General features: G+C 47.6%; 1 protein-coding gene across 5 annotated transcripts in view; it reads left to right on the forward strand.

Moving 5' to 3' along the window:
- The first annotated feature begins 9,993 nt into the window (after positions 1-9,993).
- ACSL6 (acyl-CoA synthetase long chain family member 6) overlaps positions 9,994-15,705 on the forward strand; it is a 66,112-nt gene continuing 60,400 nt past the window's right edge. For 4 of the 5 annotated variants that reach the window (XM_019964575.2, XM_070793205.1, XM_019964572.2 and 1 more), the window contains exon 1: positions 9,994-10,141. In XM_019964575.2, the coding sequence (XP_019820134.1) occupies positions 10,093-10,141 (49 nt within the window). In that variant the 5' untranslated portion in view covers positions 9,994-10,092. Of the gene's footprint in view, positions 10,142-12,676; positions 12,762-15,705 lie in introns of all 5 variants that reach the window. The other variant, XM_070793206.1, reaches the window with a different exon arrangement.

Here is a 15,705-nt window from a genome sequence, read left to right on the forward strand (position 1 = left end):
TGTAAATTTTTATATTTGCTTTTTCTAACTTTCATTGTCAGTTTGGTCAAGTAGATAAGTACTATTTCACAGTGACCTATGACCCTATTTGATCAAGTATTTTGAAACTTTTGGGTATTTTTGACAAACTTCCAAGAGATCAAATTCTAATTGAAAATGATTTGACCTCTAGCTAACCTTGAGTTTTCCAAAGGGCCCCTGAAGCATCTCAGTTCACTTCAGAAGCTCAGTCATGTCCAACTCTTTGCAACCCTATGGACTGCAGCATGCCAGGCTTCCCTGTCCTTCACCAACTCCCGGAGCTTACTCAAACTCATGTCCATCGAGTCAGTGATACCATTCAACCATCTCATCCTCTGTCATCCTCTTCTCCTCCTGCCTTCAATCTTTCCCAACATCAGGGTCTTTTCAAATGAGTCAGCTCTTCACATCAGGTGGCCAAAGTATTGGAGTTTGAGCTTCAGCATCAGTCCTTCCAATGAATATTCAGGACTGATTTCCCTTAGGATTGACTGGTTTGATCTCCTTGCTGTCCAATGGACTTTCAAGAGTCTTCTCGAATGCCACAGTTCAAAAGCATCAGTTCTTCAGCACTCAGCTTTCTTTTGGTCCAACTCTCACATCCATATGTGACTACTGGAAAAACTATAGCTTTGACTAGATGGACTTTTGTAAGCAAAGTGATGTCTCTGCTTTTTAATATGCTGTCTAGGTTTGTCATAGCTTTTCTTCCAAGGAGCAAGTGTCTTTTCATTTCATGGCTGCAGTCACCATCTGCAATGATTTTGGAGCCCCGAAAAATAAAGTCTCTCACTGTTTCCCCTTCTATTTGCCATGAAGTGATGAGACCAGATGCCATGATCTTAGTTTTTTGAATATTGAGTTTTAAGCCAGCTTTTTCACTTTCCTCTTTCACTTTCATCAAGAAGCTCTTCAGTTCCTCTTCGCTTTCTGCCATGACACCAAGGCTAGGGTCATCTGCATATCTGAAATTATTTATATTTCTCCCTGCAATCTTAATTCAAGCTTGTGCTTCATCCAGTCCAGCATTTCACATGTACTCTGCATATATGTTAAATAAGCAATATGACAATATACAGCCTTGACATACTCCTTTCCCAGTTTGCAACAGTCCATTGTTCTGTGTCCAGGTCTAACTGTTGCTTCTTGACCTGTATACAGATTTCTCAGGAGGCAAGTAAGATGGTCTGGTATTCCCATCTCTTGAAGAATTTTCCACAGTTTGTTGTGATCCACACAGTCAAAGGCTTTAGCAGAGTCAATGAGGCAGAAGTAGATGTTTTTCTGGAACTCTCTTGCTTTTTCTATGATCCAACGGATATTGGCAATTTGATCCCTGGTTCCTCAGAGAAGCAACTCAGAGAGAGGTGTTAAACTAAGTAGGATTATTTGGTATGTTAAATTACATGGGAAGCATTGTCAAATAGTGATAAACCTTCTCAGGTTATACTGTATGGGTAAATATTAATATATATATTTTAAAATCATATGGAATTCTTAAAAAAATCTGATATGTCCTGATAAAATGTTGTCAGTCATAATTCTAATTATTATCTTCCAATGCTGTCTGTCATAGCACTATCCAAGTTTGTCAGTTGCATTGTAGTAAGATCTTTAATGCCTTTTGAAGTTTTTGTCATTTATAGACAGTTATTGTTGTACTCTGATGCTTTTGCAAAAATGCTTCATCTTCAAGAAGATTCATAGAAAATACAGTTTTCTGATTACTTTCAGATTATGCCACTGGACTGGGTAAGAAATTAAAGAATCCCAATGGCTGTATAAAACTGTTAACAAAAAGATTTGTCAAATAGCACTGAGTGAGCTGCTGAATATAGTATTTTTATGGTCTTTATCTGAAATATTACTGACTTTTTTCATCTATGTTTTTTAGATAAAAGGAAAGCTTTCCCCTTAAGCTAATTATGACTTCCAGCAGCTTGATAAATTACACCTTTATAAGCAGAACGGACGGAGAAGGCAATGGCACCCCACTCCAGTACTCTTGCCTGGAAAGTCCCATGGACAGAAGAGCCTGGTGGGCTGCAGTCCAAGGGGTCGCTAAGAGCTGGACACGACTGAGCGACTTCACTTTCACTTTTCACTTTCATGCATTGGAGAAGGAAATGGCAACCCACTCCAGTGTTCTTGCCTGGAGAATCCCAGGGATGGGGAAGCCTGGTGGGCTGCTGTCTATGGGGTCGCACAGAGTCAGACACGACTGAAGTGACTTAGCAGCAGCAGCAGCAAGCAGAACGGAAACATTTATCTTTTCTCTCTCCCTGATCCCTCTAGAAATCGTAAACTCTTAGGTTTCCAGCAGCCTCATCAGGTGAATGAGGAAGATCACCTCCTGACAGGTGTAGGAATTGCAAGGTATTTGGCGGGAGAGGGGAACTTGAGAAGAGTTCACCCAGATCTATAGATATCATGAGCAGAATCTGTGACAAGCCCTTGGCATGACTTTCCTGGCCTTGAGAATCCTTTTAAAAAGTTCAATTTAAGATTCCTTATGAAAAGTTCCAGGACAGCCAATTTAAAAGAGTCTATATGATCAATTGTTGTTGTCTTAGTTGCTAAGTCATGTCCAGCTCTTTTGCAACCCCACGGACTGTAGCTGACCAGGCTCCTCTGTCCATGGGATTTCACAGGCAAGAGTACTGGAGTGGGTTGTCATTTCCTTCTCCAGGGAATCTTCCCAACTCAGGGATCGAACCCATGTCTCCTGCATTGGAAAGCAGACTCTTTACAACTGTGCTACTAGGTAAGCATATGGTCAATTACACTTATATAAAATCAGGCCAAGTTTATTAAAACCAGATGCACTTTGCAAACAAATTAGTTTTAATTTGGCTACATTTGGTAGACACGAGGGTGATTTTAGAGAGAAAAAGAGTATGTTTCAGTGAATATTAGATTCTGGTTCTGTTAGTTGATGTCTGTGGAAGTGTTAGTTGTTCAGTAGTGTCTGACTCTTTGCAACCCCACAGACTGTAAGCCCGCCAGGCTCCTCTGTCCATGGAATTATCCAGGCAAGAATACTGGAGTGGGTTGCCATTTCCTTCTCCAGGGGATCTTCCCCTGGGTCAAACCTGGGTCTCCCACATTGTAGGCAGACTCTTTACCGACTGAGTCACCAGTTGAGGTCTGTATTTACTGCCTGACTCATTTCCCAGATAATTCTTTGTTCTTATGCTACATGATTGTAAGTTTTATTGAATTATTAAAAGGACACTCTAAATTTGTTTCTGAAGCTTATCACAGCACTCTGTCTTTGGGTGAAGAACAGATGCCCCATGACCTGCAACCAGGAAATTATGCCTACTGGAAAAGGCATCAAAGGACTGTCTCCAACCTAGATGAAAAGATCCTTATTAGGGACTCCTAACTAGTTCATGCACAGCAAAACTGAAGGGAATTGACTCTTGAATTAATATTTCCCATTTAAGAAGAGTTTCATCACTGGACTGGTCTATGGAAAGGACTACTAACTTCAAATGACACCCACATCCAGACAAGAAGAAGACAAAAACAGTGGTAGACTGCTGACCCAAGAATCCAGACCAGATCTGTAAGACCCATCCTACTAATTCAATTGACCTGTTTACCAAATGTTCGTCTACTGTCAAAATTGATAGTTACTCTTTTACTTCTAACCATACTGTTGTCCCCGATGTTCAGGATAGAAGGAAATTTCTCTAGTGAAATTATCAGAGTATAACTACTCATGACATATATCACTGCTTGCTGTAAGTCTACCGCTAAAAATACATGTACAATGATGGTGTGATAACTTAGTATAATGGATAAAATGCATATCCTATAAAATGTTTCCCCATAATCAGACCTCTGAACTTGTTCACTATGTCTCATTAGTTTTCCTCCAATGTAGACAACTAGGGAGATCCCTCTAAGTAGATAGATAGATACAGCAGGTATAGATATCTATGTAGATGTGTGTGTAAACAAGAAGGTCTAGCATTGAGGGACATGATGGGTTCAGGGAGGCAGTAATTATCCTGGCATCTATTAGGGACAACTAATACAGACAACTATTTTGATCTATTGAAAGATTTGCAAACAAAAGGGTAAATGACCAAAAATTGTTCACATATTAAGGTCTGGTAAAGTCATTCTGGCTTACACATCATTTAAATTAAATTGGAACAGTCTATTCTGTGGCTTATTGAATATACATTGTACATCTGCTTTAACCATTAAGGAAAAAATACATTTAGAAGTGAAAATAGAGTAACTGGTTCAAGCATTCAAAACAGAGCTGGGTGGCCATTTGTGGACATGGTTTCAGATTGGTTCCTACATTACTGAGAATTTTAATTTTCTGAACAAACCATATCAGACTCAAGGACACACCATCAGCTGTTCTCAAAACAAAATCTGCTAGCAGCTGCCAACTCAACCTTATGAAATCTTCCTCTTACTTTAGGAATATTAGTGACAGATGAAACAACTCAAGCCATAGCCTCCCAGCAGAAGGCATTAGATTCTTTAGCCAGATTACTGTACTGTAAGTCACTTCAGTCATGTCCAACTCTGTGCGACCCCATAGATGGCAGCCCACCAGGCTTCCCCATCCCTGGGATTCTCAAGGCAAGAACACTGGAGTGGGTTGCCATTTCCTTCTCCAATGCATGAAAGTGAAAAGTGAAAGTGAAGTCGCTCAGTTGCGTCCGACTCTTAGCGACCTCATGGAGTCCATGGGGTTTTCCAGGCAAGAGTACTGGAGTGGGGTGCCATTGCCTTCTCTGTAGCCAGATTAATACTAGACAAAAATTGCTTTAGATTAAGTTCAGTTCAGTCGCTCAGTCGTGTCCGACTCTTTGCGATACCATGAATTGCAGCACGATAGGCCCCCCTTGTCCATCACCAACTCCCAGAGTTCACTCAAACTCACGTCCATCGAGTCGGTGATGCCATCCAGCCATCTCATCCTCTGTCATTCCCCTCTCCTCCTGCTTCCAATCCCTCCTAGCATTAGGATCTTTTCCAATGAGTCAACTCTTCCCATGAGGTGGCCAAAGTATTGGAGTTTCAGCTTTAGTATCAGTCCTTCCAATGAACACTCAGGCCTGATCTCCTTTAGGGTGGACTGGTTGGATCTCCTTGCAGTCCAAGGGACTCTCAAGGGTCTTCTGCAACACCACAGTTCAAAAGCATCAATTCTTCAGCGCTCAGATTTCTTCACAGTCCAACTCTCACATCCATACATGACCACTGGAAAAACCATAGCCTTGACTAGATGGACCTTTGTTGGCAAAGTAATGTCTCTGCTTTTTAATATGCTATCTAGGTTGGTCATACGGAGAAGGCGATGGCACCCCACTCCAGTACTCTTGCCTGGAAAATCCCATGGACAGAGGAGCCTGGTAGGCTGCAGTCCATGGGGTTGCTAAGAGTCAGACACGACTGAGCGACTTCACTTTCACTTTTCACTTTTCACTTTCATGCATTGGAGAAGGAAATGGCAACCCACTTCAGTGTTCTTGCCTGGAGAATCCCAGGGACGGGGGAGCCTGGTGGGCTGCTATCTATGGGGTCACACAGAGTCGGACACGACTGAAGCGACTTAGCAGCAGCAGCAGCAGGTTGGTCTTAACTTTCCTTCCAAGGAGTAAGCATCTTTAAATTTCATGGCTGCAATCACCATCTGTAGTGATTTTGGAGCCCCCAAAAATAAAGTCTGACACTGTTTCCCCATCTATTTCCCATGAAGTGATGGGACCAGATGCCATGATCTTAGTTTTTTGAATGTCAAACTTTAAGCCAACTTTTTCACTCTCCTCTTTCACTTTCATCAAGAGGCTTTTTAGTTCCTCTTCACTTTCTGCCATAACAGTGGTGTCATCTGCATATCTGAGGTTATTGATATTTCTCCCAGCAATCTTGATTCCAACTTGTGCTTCTTCCAGCCCAGCGTTTCTCATGATGTACTCTGCATAGAAGTTAAATAAGCAGGGTTAAATAAGCAATATACAGCCTTGACTTATTCCTTTTCCTATTTGGAACCAGTCGTTGTTCCACGTCCAGTTCTAACTGTTGCTTCCTGACCTGCATATAGGTTTCTCAAGAGGCAGGTCAGGTGGTCTGGTATTCCCATCTCCTTCAGAATTTTCCAGTTTATTGTGATCCACACAGTCAAAGGCTTTGGCATAGTCAATAAAGCAGAAATAGATGTTTTTCTGGAACTCTCTTGCATTGTTGATGATCCAGCAGATGTTGGCAATTTGATTTCTGGTTCCTCTGCCTTTTCTAAAACCAGCTTGAACATCTGGAAGTTCACGGTTCCCGTATTGCTGAAGCCTGGCTTGGAGAATTTTGAGCATTACCTTACTAGCGTGTGAGATGAGTGCAATTGTGTGGTAGTTTGAGCGTTCTTTGGCATTGCCTTTCTTTGGGATTGGAATGAAAACTGATCTTTTCCAGTCCTGTGGCCACTGCTGAATTTTCCAAATTTACTGGCATATTGAGTGCAGCACTTTCACAGCATCATTTTCAGGATTTGAAATAGCTTCACTGGAGTTCCATCACCTCCACTAGCTTTGTTCGTAGTGATGCTTTCTAAGGCCCACTTGACTTCACATTCCATGATGTCTGACTCTAGGTGAGTGATCACACCATCGTGATTATCTGGGTCATGAAGATCTTTTTTGTACAGTTCTTCCATGTATTTTTGCCACCTCTTAATATCTTCTGCTTCTGTGAGGTCCATACCATTTCTGTCCTTTATTGAGCCCATCTTTGCATGAAATGTTCCCTTGGTATCTCTAATTTTCATAAAGCGATCTCTAGTCTTTCCCATTCTGTTGTTTTCCTCTATTTCTTTGCATTGATTGCTGAGGAAGGCTTTCTTATCTTTCCTTGCTATTCTTTGGAACTCTGCATTCAGATGCTTATATCTTTCCTTTTCTCCTTTGCTTTTCACTTCTCTTCTTTTCACAGCTATTTGTAAGGTCTCCTCAGACAGCCATTTTGCTTTTTTGCATTTCTTTTCCATGGGGATGGTCTTGATCCCTGTCTCCTGTACAATGTCATGAACCTCCGTCCATAGTTCATCAGGCATTCTGTCTATCAGATCTAGTCCCTTAAATCTATTTGTCACTTCCACTGTATAATCATAAGGTATTTGATTTAGGTCATACCTGAATGGTCTAGTGGTTTTTCCTACTTTCTTCAATTTAAGTCTGAATTTGGCAATAAGTAGTTCATGATCTGAGCCACAGTCAGCTCCTGGTCTTGTTTTTGCTGACTGTATAGAGCTTCTCCATCTTTGGCTGCAGAGAATATAATCAATCTGATTCTGGTGTTGACCATCTGGTGATGTCCATATGTAGAGTCTTCTCTTGTGTTGTTGAGAGAGGGTGTTTGCTATGACCAGTGCGTTTAGATTTTAGCAGAAAAAGGAAACATAAGTGTAGCAGCTAATAGAATCTGTTATGTATATGTTAATACCACATCAGAAGTTAAGAACTACTTAGATAAAATTAGGAAATTCATTACCTGGTGACAAGTCTCCCCAGTAGCACCAGGTTCAGGCTGGTTTTCAGGCTTATTCTTCTGAATTCCTCAGTGAGTGAGACCTGTTTACCAAGGTGCCTTTAAGTTTGGGTTTTCACGCCTCTTCCAGCTTCTAACTGGGTACCTGATTATAAAATGTACTGTAAGCTGTTGCACCAAAGGTGCAAGACCTGGATCTCAGAAATATTTCCTACTTGGTATGCAACGTTTCCATTTCCAGTTGAGTCAGGACTATATGCTCCCATTTCAGCAGCAAATAGCCAGAATGGTCATCACTCTCTTCCCTCAAAGATGGGGCAGAAAGTTAAAACAGGAGTGGGGATTGAAGCTGTGTCTCCCTAAAATCAAATTTTCTTACCGAGTTTATGATTAATCTCTCTATCCAAAACTTTGTCCCCTTTCTTGTCCCCTCTGACACCAACCCTGTGCTAACTGAACAGTAATCAACCAAAGTCAGATGACTAAAATTGCTGTGGTTGATATCATTAATGTACTAAAAGCTATTAGAGAGATCACCATTAATAAACAAACTCAGGTTGTTTATCCAGGGCAAGATGAGGTAACAGACTGCAAGCCATGGATCACCTGGCCAGAGTATCATAAACCAGGAACATCCTAACTCTTGAAACTGAATCACACACCTGGTTTCAGGACTTAATGAAGCTCAGGTTCTTGATGTCTCATCACATAAAGAATTCAGTGAGTCAAAAAAGTGATAGGGAAGAAATGGATTTATTTAGAGAGAAGAACACTCCACGGAAAGAAGGTGGGCCATCTCAGGCAAGAAGGCCTTGCAGTATGGCCTGGTTACTTTTTATGGGCTGGGTAATTTAATAGGCAGGATTATTCCACTTATTTGGGGGAAGGGGTGGAGGTTTCCAGGAATTGGGCCATTGGCTTCTTTTGGGTCTTCGATGGTCAGTCTTGGAACTGTCCTGGCACCTATGGCTGTGTCACTTAGCTTGCTGATTTGTTACAACCAGTGTATACTGAGGATTAAAGTCTGGTGGAAATTGACTACCATCTTGGACCCATTTGGTTCTAATAGTTTATGTTGTCCTCCTGCATGTGTGCTAATTTGCTTCAGTCATGTCTGACTCTTTGAGAGCCTATGGATGGTAGTCCACCAGGTTCCTCTTTCCATGGGATTCTTCAGGCAAGAATACTGGAGTGGGTTGCCATGCCCTTCTCAGGGGATCTTCCCAACTCGGGGATTGAGCCCATGTCTCTTAGTCTCCTGCATTGACAGGTAGGGGTTCTTTACCACTAACACCACCTGGAAGCCCCATGTTGTCCTCAGGAAATGCCATTCTTTCAAAGGCTGTGTGCCCTGGCCCCTTCTCTATTTCAAAACTACGATGAAGAAATGTCACAGAAATGTCACAAGACGATCAATTTCAGCCTGTTTGTTCATATCCCTTAAGAAAAAAACCCTAACTCAAAGACGAACTGAAAGTAGATCTGGGGCTTATCTTCCACTCCCTTGCTTTGAACACCTTCCCCACCAAAACCTGGTGTCAGTAGATTAGGTTTGCGGTGCCTCAGGCTGGGTGAGTTCAGTTTGGTAACACAACTGGTCGTCTAGCTGTGGAGCCATCCCCGTCTTTGGATGCCTGTGTGGCCATTCTTTGTAGCTGTGAGGGGCCCTCTTGAGAGGCCTCATGCGCCACATATGATTGTGTGTGAAGACCAGGATTACCTGTGTTTTGGTGAAACACCTGTGATTCCGTGTGGCTTTCTGTGACCTCATGTGACCCCGTGTGGCAGCCTGTGACCACATGGAGCCTCCTGTGACCTTGGGTGGCCTCAGATTCAATCTTCCCAGAAGGAGTGATGTGCGATCTGGGGTTCTCAGCGAATATGGGCACTATCCGTCCTAACAGCCACTTTTCCAGATCCTACTTAGACCCTTATAGCCCTCTATCTTCTTTCGTTAGAGGGCTCGACACCCAGAGGCTCCCAGTGTCTGCAAACTGAGGTCCTAGGGGCGTTAGCGTCAGCGGGAAGCGGCGCAGCAGCACGTGCGCCTACTAGAACAGGTGACCACAACCTCTCTGCCACCCAGAGTCTGCCCAGCTTTAAAAGCCAGGATGGCGCGCGTAAGGGTAAGAGTCGTGCACTGGCAAGGTGCGCGGCGTCAGCACCCCGCGCGCGTCGCCCGTGCGCCCCTCCCCTGCCCGTTTCCCCAGAACGCCGAGTCCTGACGTTGGGCTGCGGTGGAGAGGCCCGGTCCGCTCTGCAGCCTGGCCCCTCCCCCGCCCGGGGACTCGGCGGTTCCTACGCGGGGGTGAGCGTACCGGGCGCCGGGACCTGGCCCGCGGCGAAACTGGCTGCGAGCGCCAGTGCAGAGCGCGCTCCCGGCCTTCCCCCTCCCGCCGAGACGCCGCAGCCGCGCGGGAAGGCGGGGCGCTGCGGAGCCGAGGGGCGGGGGCTAAAAATACCCGGCGGCGGCGGCGGCGGCGCGGCGACTGCTGGGGCTGCGGGGCTGCGGGCCGGGGCGGCCGTGCGGGGCCAGGCTGGGTTCCTCTGACCGATATGCTGACCTTCTTCCTCGTGTCGGGGGGCTCCCTCTGGCTGTTCTCGGGTGAGTTCCCCCATCTCCGTCCTCGTCCGTGATCCCCATCCCCAGCACACTGTGGGATCTTGGTCCTGGGTTGTCTGAGCCCCCAGCCCCGGCTCCTGAGCCATCCTTTCGGGACTCCGCTAGGTCGCCCAGGTCTCCCCCTTCCAAATTCTGGCGGGCTCTGGGCCGCGTTTGGGAAGCAGCTGTGTCAGTAAAAATGAGGGACCTTGCTCACTGCGACCCCACAACAACCTCGTCTTTGAGACCCCACAACTTCCCTCTAATTCTCGTGGCCTCCCCCCACCCCCAATATGGCGAGGACCATCCGCTGAGCAGACTAGGCCTGAGCCCGGTCGTCCCCCAAGACCAAGTCCAGGGATTGACAGTTTATCCTTGTTCATCTCCAGGGTCCAGAAATGGAGGGTGTTGGGCCCTGAGGTCCCACAGCAGGTCAAGGACATGACCCAGACTGGCCTGAGGCATCCCAATCCTGGTTGAGAGGGTCTCCTCACAACCCGTCCCTGCCCACCTTTGACCCTCTGTAAAGCAGGGTTCACCTGGCTCCTCAGCCATGCCCAGGGCTTGTGTCCCCACTGTGCCAGCCCACAACCTCTCCCCTTCACAGGAGTCAGCTTCTTACCTCTGCATCCTCTCAAGAAACTTTGAGGACCCCCTCTTCCAAGTCCCTGCCCAACACTCTTCCTCCCCCACACAGAACCTGGGCTCTCACCCAGGACCCATTCATCCAGCAGTTTTCCTGCCTGCATCAGTCAGTCCTCTGTGAGCTTTGATTTCCTCTAGGTTATGATACCACTAAGGGGTCTCCACTACCCCCTTATACAAATTCAGCCTAATAATGTATGTGCAGTGCTTGAACCTTAAACTGGCTTTAAGCTGACCTAGCCCAGAGCAAATGCTTCATGAAATGTTAGTTTTATTGTTATTTCACATTCAAACAGCAGTATCAGAGGAAGTAGTAAGGTTTTTTTCTGAGCAGAAGGGGAGGAAGTCCACCCTTTTGAAATTCTTAACTGAAACTTTGCCTGTTATTTAATATTCACGGCAAATCCTAGGAGGTCGGTGGTGCTGGGTTTTTTTTGTTTGTTTTTTAACTGAGGTTCAGAGGTTAATTGACTTGCCAATGTCACACAGATAATATCTGAAAGATTAGGGTTTGATCTGAGTTAATTGATCCATCGTTGCTAAGTGCTTCGTGGCATCAGGCTTGAACTTGAGGGTTGGTGGGCATCGCCGGCCACCATTGCCCTGTGTCAGGCCACAGGGGCAGCTCCCCTGAGCTGGGGAGAGAGTGAGGCCTCCTTAATCCCCTCAGCTCCCTAAGCTCCTTCTGTCTGCCAGGTCTGAGGACAAGCCAGGCAGGGCCCTCTGGGTCTGATGTGCGCATCCAGCAGACAGGGTTGGAGCTAGAACTAGGGTTAGGAACAGAGGGCTGGAGGTATCAAAATAACGATAATGATAGTAACAGCCCCTGCTTACTTGGTGGCTGATGCTCTCAGAGCCCTTTCCCTGTGCGAGGACCCTGTCGCCTTACCCTTAGGAGACCCCATCACCACCACCGCCACCACCACCAACCCCCCGGCCATAGGTCCAAGGGTGCCTCTCTGGAGCCTTGGTCTTCTGTGGCTACAGGGAGGTGCCTGAGAACTTCAGGAGTCATCAGCAGCCTCTGAGGGAAAAAATCCTTTCAGTGCAAGATGCTCATCTGAAAGTGGGATTCAGCCAACACTAACTCAAACTGGCCTTCAGTCCTGCTTTGGTGCGGAGTGTTTCGCAAAGCAATCAGGTGCCGCCTAGAGTGGGGAAACCGCCTCACCGAAGGGCTTTTGAGGGGCCTTGGAATGGTCAAGCAGGGAGGCTCTTGGTACAGGGGGGCAGCTGCTTCCCCAGAGGCCAGATTTCTCAATGAGTACAGGAAATTTCTCAAAAGATGCCACAGTTGGTGTAAGCGTGAAACACTGAGGCTGGTGTGTGGCGCTCACTCCAGCCACACGTCGTGGCATTCACAGATCCTGTCTACCTTCCTTGGGACTCTGCCTGGACCCAGCCTTTCTCCGAGGGCAGGGAGGACACCTGGGCTAACACTGAGAACACATTCTGATCCCATGGCAGCTGCCAGAATCCTCTGGCCCCCCTGAAGTGATAGTACTCTTTGTAGAGTGATGTGCCGTTTGCCCAGTCTGGCCCTACAGAGACAAGGCAAGGACAGAGGAGAGCCATCTGGAGGAGGAACTGCCTATCTGGGGGACGCAGCCGCGTGCTCTGAGCCTTGGCAGAGCAACGGCTCTACTGAGGCCAACCCAGATCCCACCTGTGTGTTGAGTAATAAACAAGGAAATGAAATAGACCCAGTGTGGCGAGTCAGATGCCGTGCCTGGCCCTGCCATGGTCTCAGTGCTGTGAGCACTCAGAGGACTTTGAGTGCTCCCCATGGATCGGCACTCTGCCTGCCAAATGGCACCCTTGTACAGAATAGAAAGAGGCTCCCCTCTTGGTGGATGAACTTCGAGGCTGATGCAACCCTGTGTCCTTCTACAGGATCCAGTCTGCGCAACCTTATACCTGACCATCGGTGACGTCTGAGTGGGCTTCTGCAGCATACAGGGGTGTTTGTCAGAGGCAGGTAGGCCAAACCCCAGGTAGAGAAAGTCAGGGCAGCAAAGACATGCAGGAAGGACTGTGGTGGGAGATGGGTCTTTTAGGGTCTTTTGCCTGAGTACTGTGGGTTGTCAGAGGGGATGGAGTCTGGATGGGAGGGGATTCTAGAGAAGAGGGTTTTATTTCGGGGGCAGAAAAGCCCTTGATTTACCTGCAGTGGCCAGGCTGAGCCAGCAGGAGGAGAGCGGAGGCTGGGAGAGCAGTGGGAAGCTGTTGCGATATTATGGATGAGAATTAAGTCTGGCCAAAGATGGCCCAGTTGAGGCTAGGTTCCAGGAAGAGGAATGGTGGCAGAGACCGGTGTGACAGCAATCTGGCTATGGGTGTCCAGGGCAGGTGCAGACTTGCACAGCCTAGCTCAGCTCAGCCCAATCAGATTCTCCCTCCATCTCTGCTCCCATTAGGGTAGAGGACTGGTGTGAGGTCTGGGACCATCCCAGGGGCCCAGGACGGCAGCCAGGAATTGGACAGACAGTGGACTCCGGGCAGAACATCGAGGGCACACCTCACAAAAGAAGGCCTGGATTTGCCTATGGCGCGCCTCTGTGTGGGAGAATTCTGACCTTAGTGCCCTCTCTCGCTCCCCAGCCCATGGTGGGGTAGGGGGGTACTCCCAATGAGAGCACGCTGACACCAGGGGGCAGCAGAACCTAGCCACTCTGCTCCCTGACTGGTTTTCTGTCCCTTGAGACTATAAGGGCTCTTGGGTTGACCTTCAGAAGGCCGAATCTGGCTCAGCTGCAGCCCCAGATGGGATCCAGGGTTGTCCCCCCCACACAGCATGCAGGATAAGTGAGCATGAGGCTCTGACTTTTTTGCAAAAAGAGGCTGAAGTTGCAGGCATTTGTGTAACAGAAGCTGCAATGTGTAATTAGCCAGTGCCTGGCATATAGTAGGCACTCAAAACATTCACTGAATGAAGTACTGTTGGGGAGAAGCAGTGTTTTCATGGCAGAAGTGTTGTTGCAAACGTGCTGACTTGACTGCTGTTTTCTTGAGCGTGTATTATGTGTCCAGCACCATGTTCTACAGTCCGCAAGCTATCGTTTAATTTCACCCATGACACTGTGGTGCTCTTAGCCTCCTTTAACAGATGCAGCACCAAGACACAAGGAGGTTCAGTGGTGAAGCCACCCCTGAGAGCTGTGAGTCAGACCACATTCTCAGACTCTAGGCCACAGAGAGACCTGGAGGATTGGAAAGAACCCAAGCCCCTCCAGCAGGCTGGTCAGTGGGCACAGACAAGGGAACAATCCTTGGACGGGGAGTGTTTAAGGAGAAGACAGGTGTGAAGAGCAAAGAGCAGGGGCTAGCCCATAGGGAAGGGCTAACTAAATGTTAGCTAAAGTTATAACACCTTGAGCTAAGCCTTCCTCAAAGGAGATGCAGGACTCTGACATGCCGAAAGGGTGTAGGGAAAGAACAGACATTCCAGGCAGAAGGATCCATGAGAGAAAAGACTGAGAAGACAGTTGAATGAGAGCTTGGCACAGTCTCTACTTAGCCAGTGAGGTCTCGGGGGCTGGGCTCTTCAGGCCTAGGAGGCCAGGCAGAAGAGGCTTTATTCTGTGTGGTAGCCGTATCGAGGGCATATGGCCAAAACTGAGCATGTGGATGGCTAAGGTGAACTGTCCCTGCACCCTTCAAGCCACACGCATCTCCTGGGGGCACAGATTCCACTAAACTACGGTCTTGGGCCTCCTGTGAGCCTTGTGATCCCCTGAGGGCAGAGCCAGGGTGTCTCCTGCCTGTGCCCCAAGCCAGGGCCAGTACAGTGTGTGTGTAGTGTTGATTGCATAAGTGAATGATAAGAAAAATTCCCTGAGAATAACTTATCTTGGTAATGATGTGCTTTATAATCTTTTGCCTCAACACAAGTCCACTGACCGACAGCAGACCTTGAATGTGCTCCTGCTGGGTGCCAGGCTCTCTGTCTAGCTGCGGGATGCCGTCAGTATGGGGGAAGTCCTAGGGGAAAGCAGGTGTGAGCCCCTTGCAGCCAGAGCCATAGCAGCCCTCACTGGAGAGTTCAGAACAGAAGGAGGTGCTCCAGAAGTGAGTTCACGAATGAGTGAATGACTGCACTTGCAGCTGCAGAGTGATGGGTTTTGTGGAAGGTAGTCTTCTCTGAGGACGAGATCCTATCGTTTCCGTAGAGCTCCAAGTTTCCAGTCTCCCAGTAGGCTGGGAACTCACTCTGGCCAAGCAGAGCTGAAAGGAGGCCCCAGCCCCGGGCCGCAGCTCACTGGAGGATGCCGTCTGATGGCCCCATGCCCTGTGTCGGCCTGGTCAGAGTGCCCACCAACCACTCATTGAGCCCTAGGAGGGGAGCACTGTGGCTGAGGTGCTGTCTGGGGCCTTTGGGGTTGGCCTTCAGGTTAGGCCCAGGGGTGGTGGCACATAATTGCTCAGTTGCTCTGGGGTCCCCTGGTTGGTGTGGTCATTCTCTGACCTCGCTACTTGGTGTGGTTTCCTGATTCATGTGAGGCTTGGGGTCCATGACAAGTAGAAGTAGGAAGATGGGAAATGGGCTGGGACAAATGTGGGCCAAGCTGAGCTGTCTGTTCCGAAGTTCAATCTGTAACCTCAGAGCCGGAAAGATTTCAGATCCCAAGAAGTTCCGTGTGTGCCTGTTCACCAGCTCTTCCTGGAGATACTCTCCTCTCCCGACAGCTACTCCAGGGAGTAGGGGTGCTTGGGGGTGGCCACGGAGAGTTGGGCGTGGCTGGCTTCTGATTTGTCATCCGCTCATTCAGGCCTGCATTCCAAAGGTAACTGCCGCCTGGGGCTTTAGAGCAGGAAGCCAGGATAGGATGGTGCCAATGAGGTAACAGTTGGCATCCGTTGCCAGATCCTGGGGTAAGCAAACCTGAGCTGGTATCTCTCAGGGCTGGGAATAGCTCTAGTGA

This window comes from Bos indicus, chromosome 7 (genome assembly GCF_029378745.1).
Source record: "Bos indicus isolate NIAB-ARS_2022 breed Sahiwal x Tharparkar chromosome 7, NIAB-ARS_B.indTharparkar_mat_pri_1.0, whole genome shotgun sequence".
NCBI lineage: Eukaryota > Metazoa > Chordata > Mammalia > Artiodactyla > Bovidae > Bos > Bos indicus.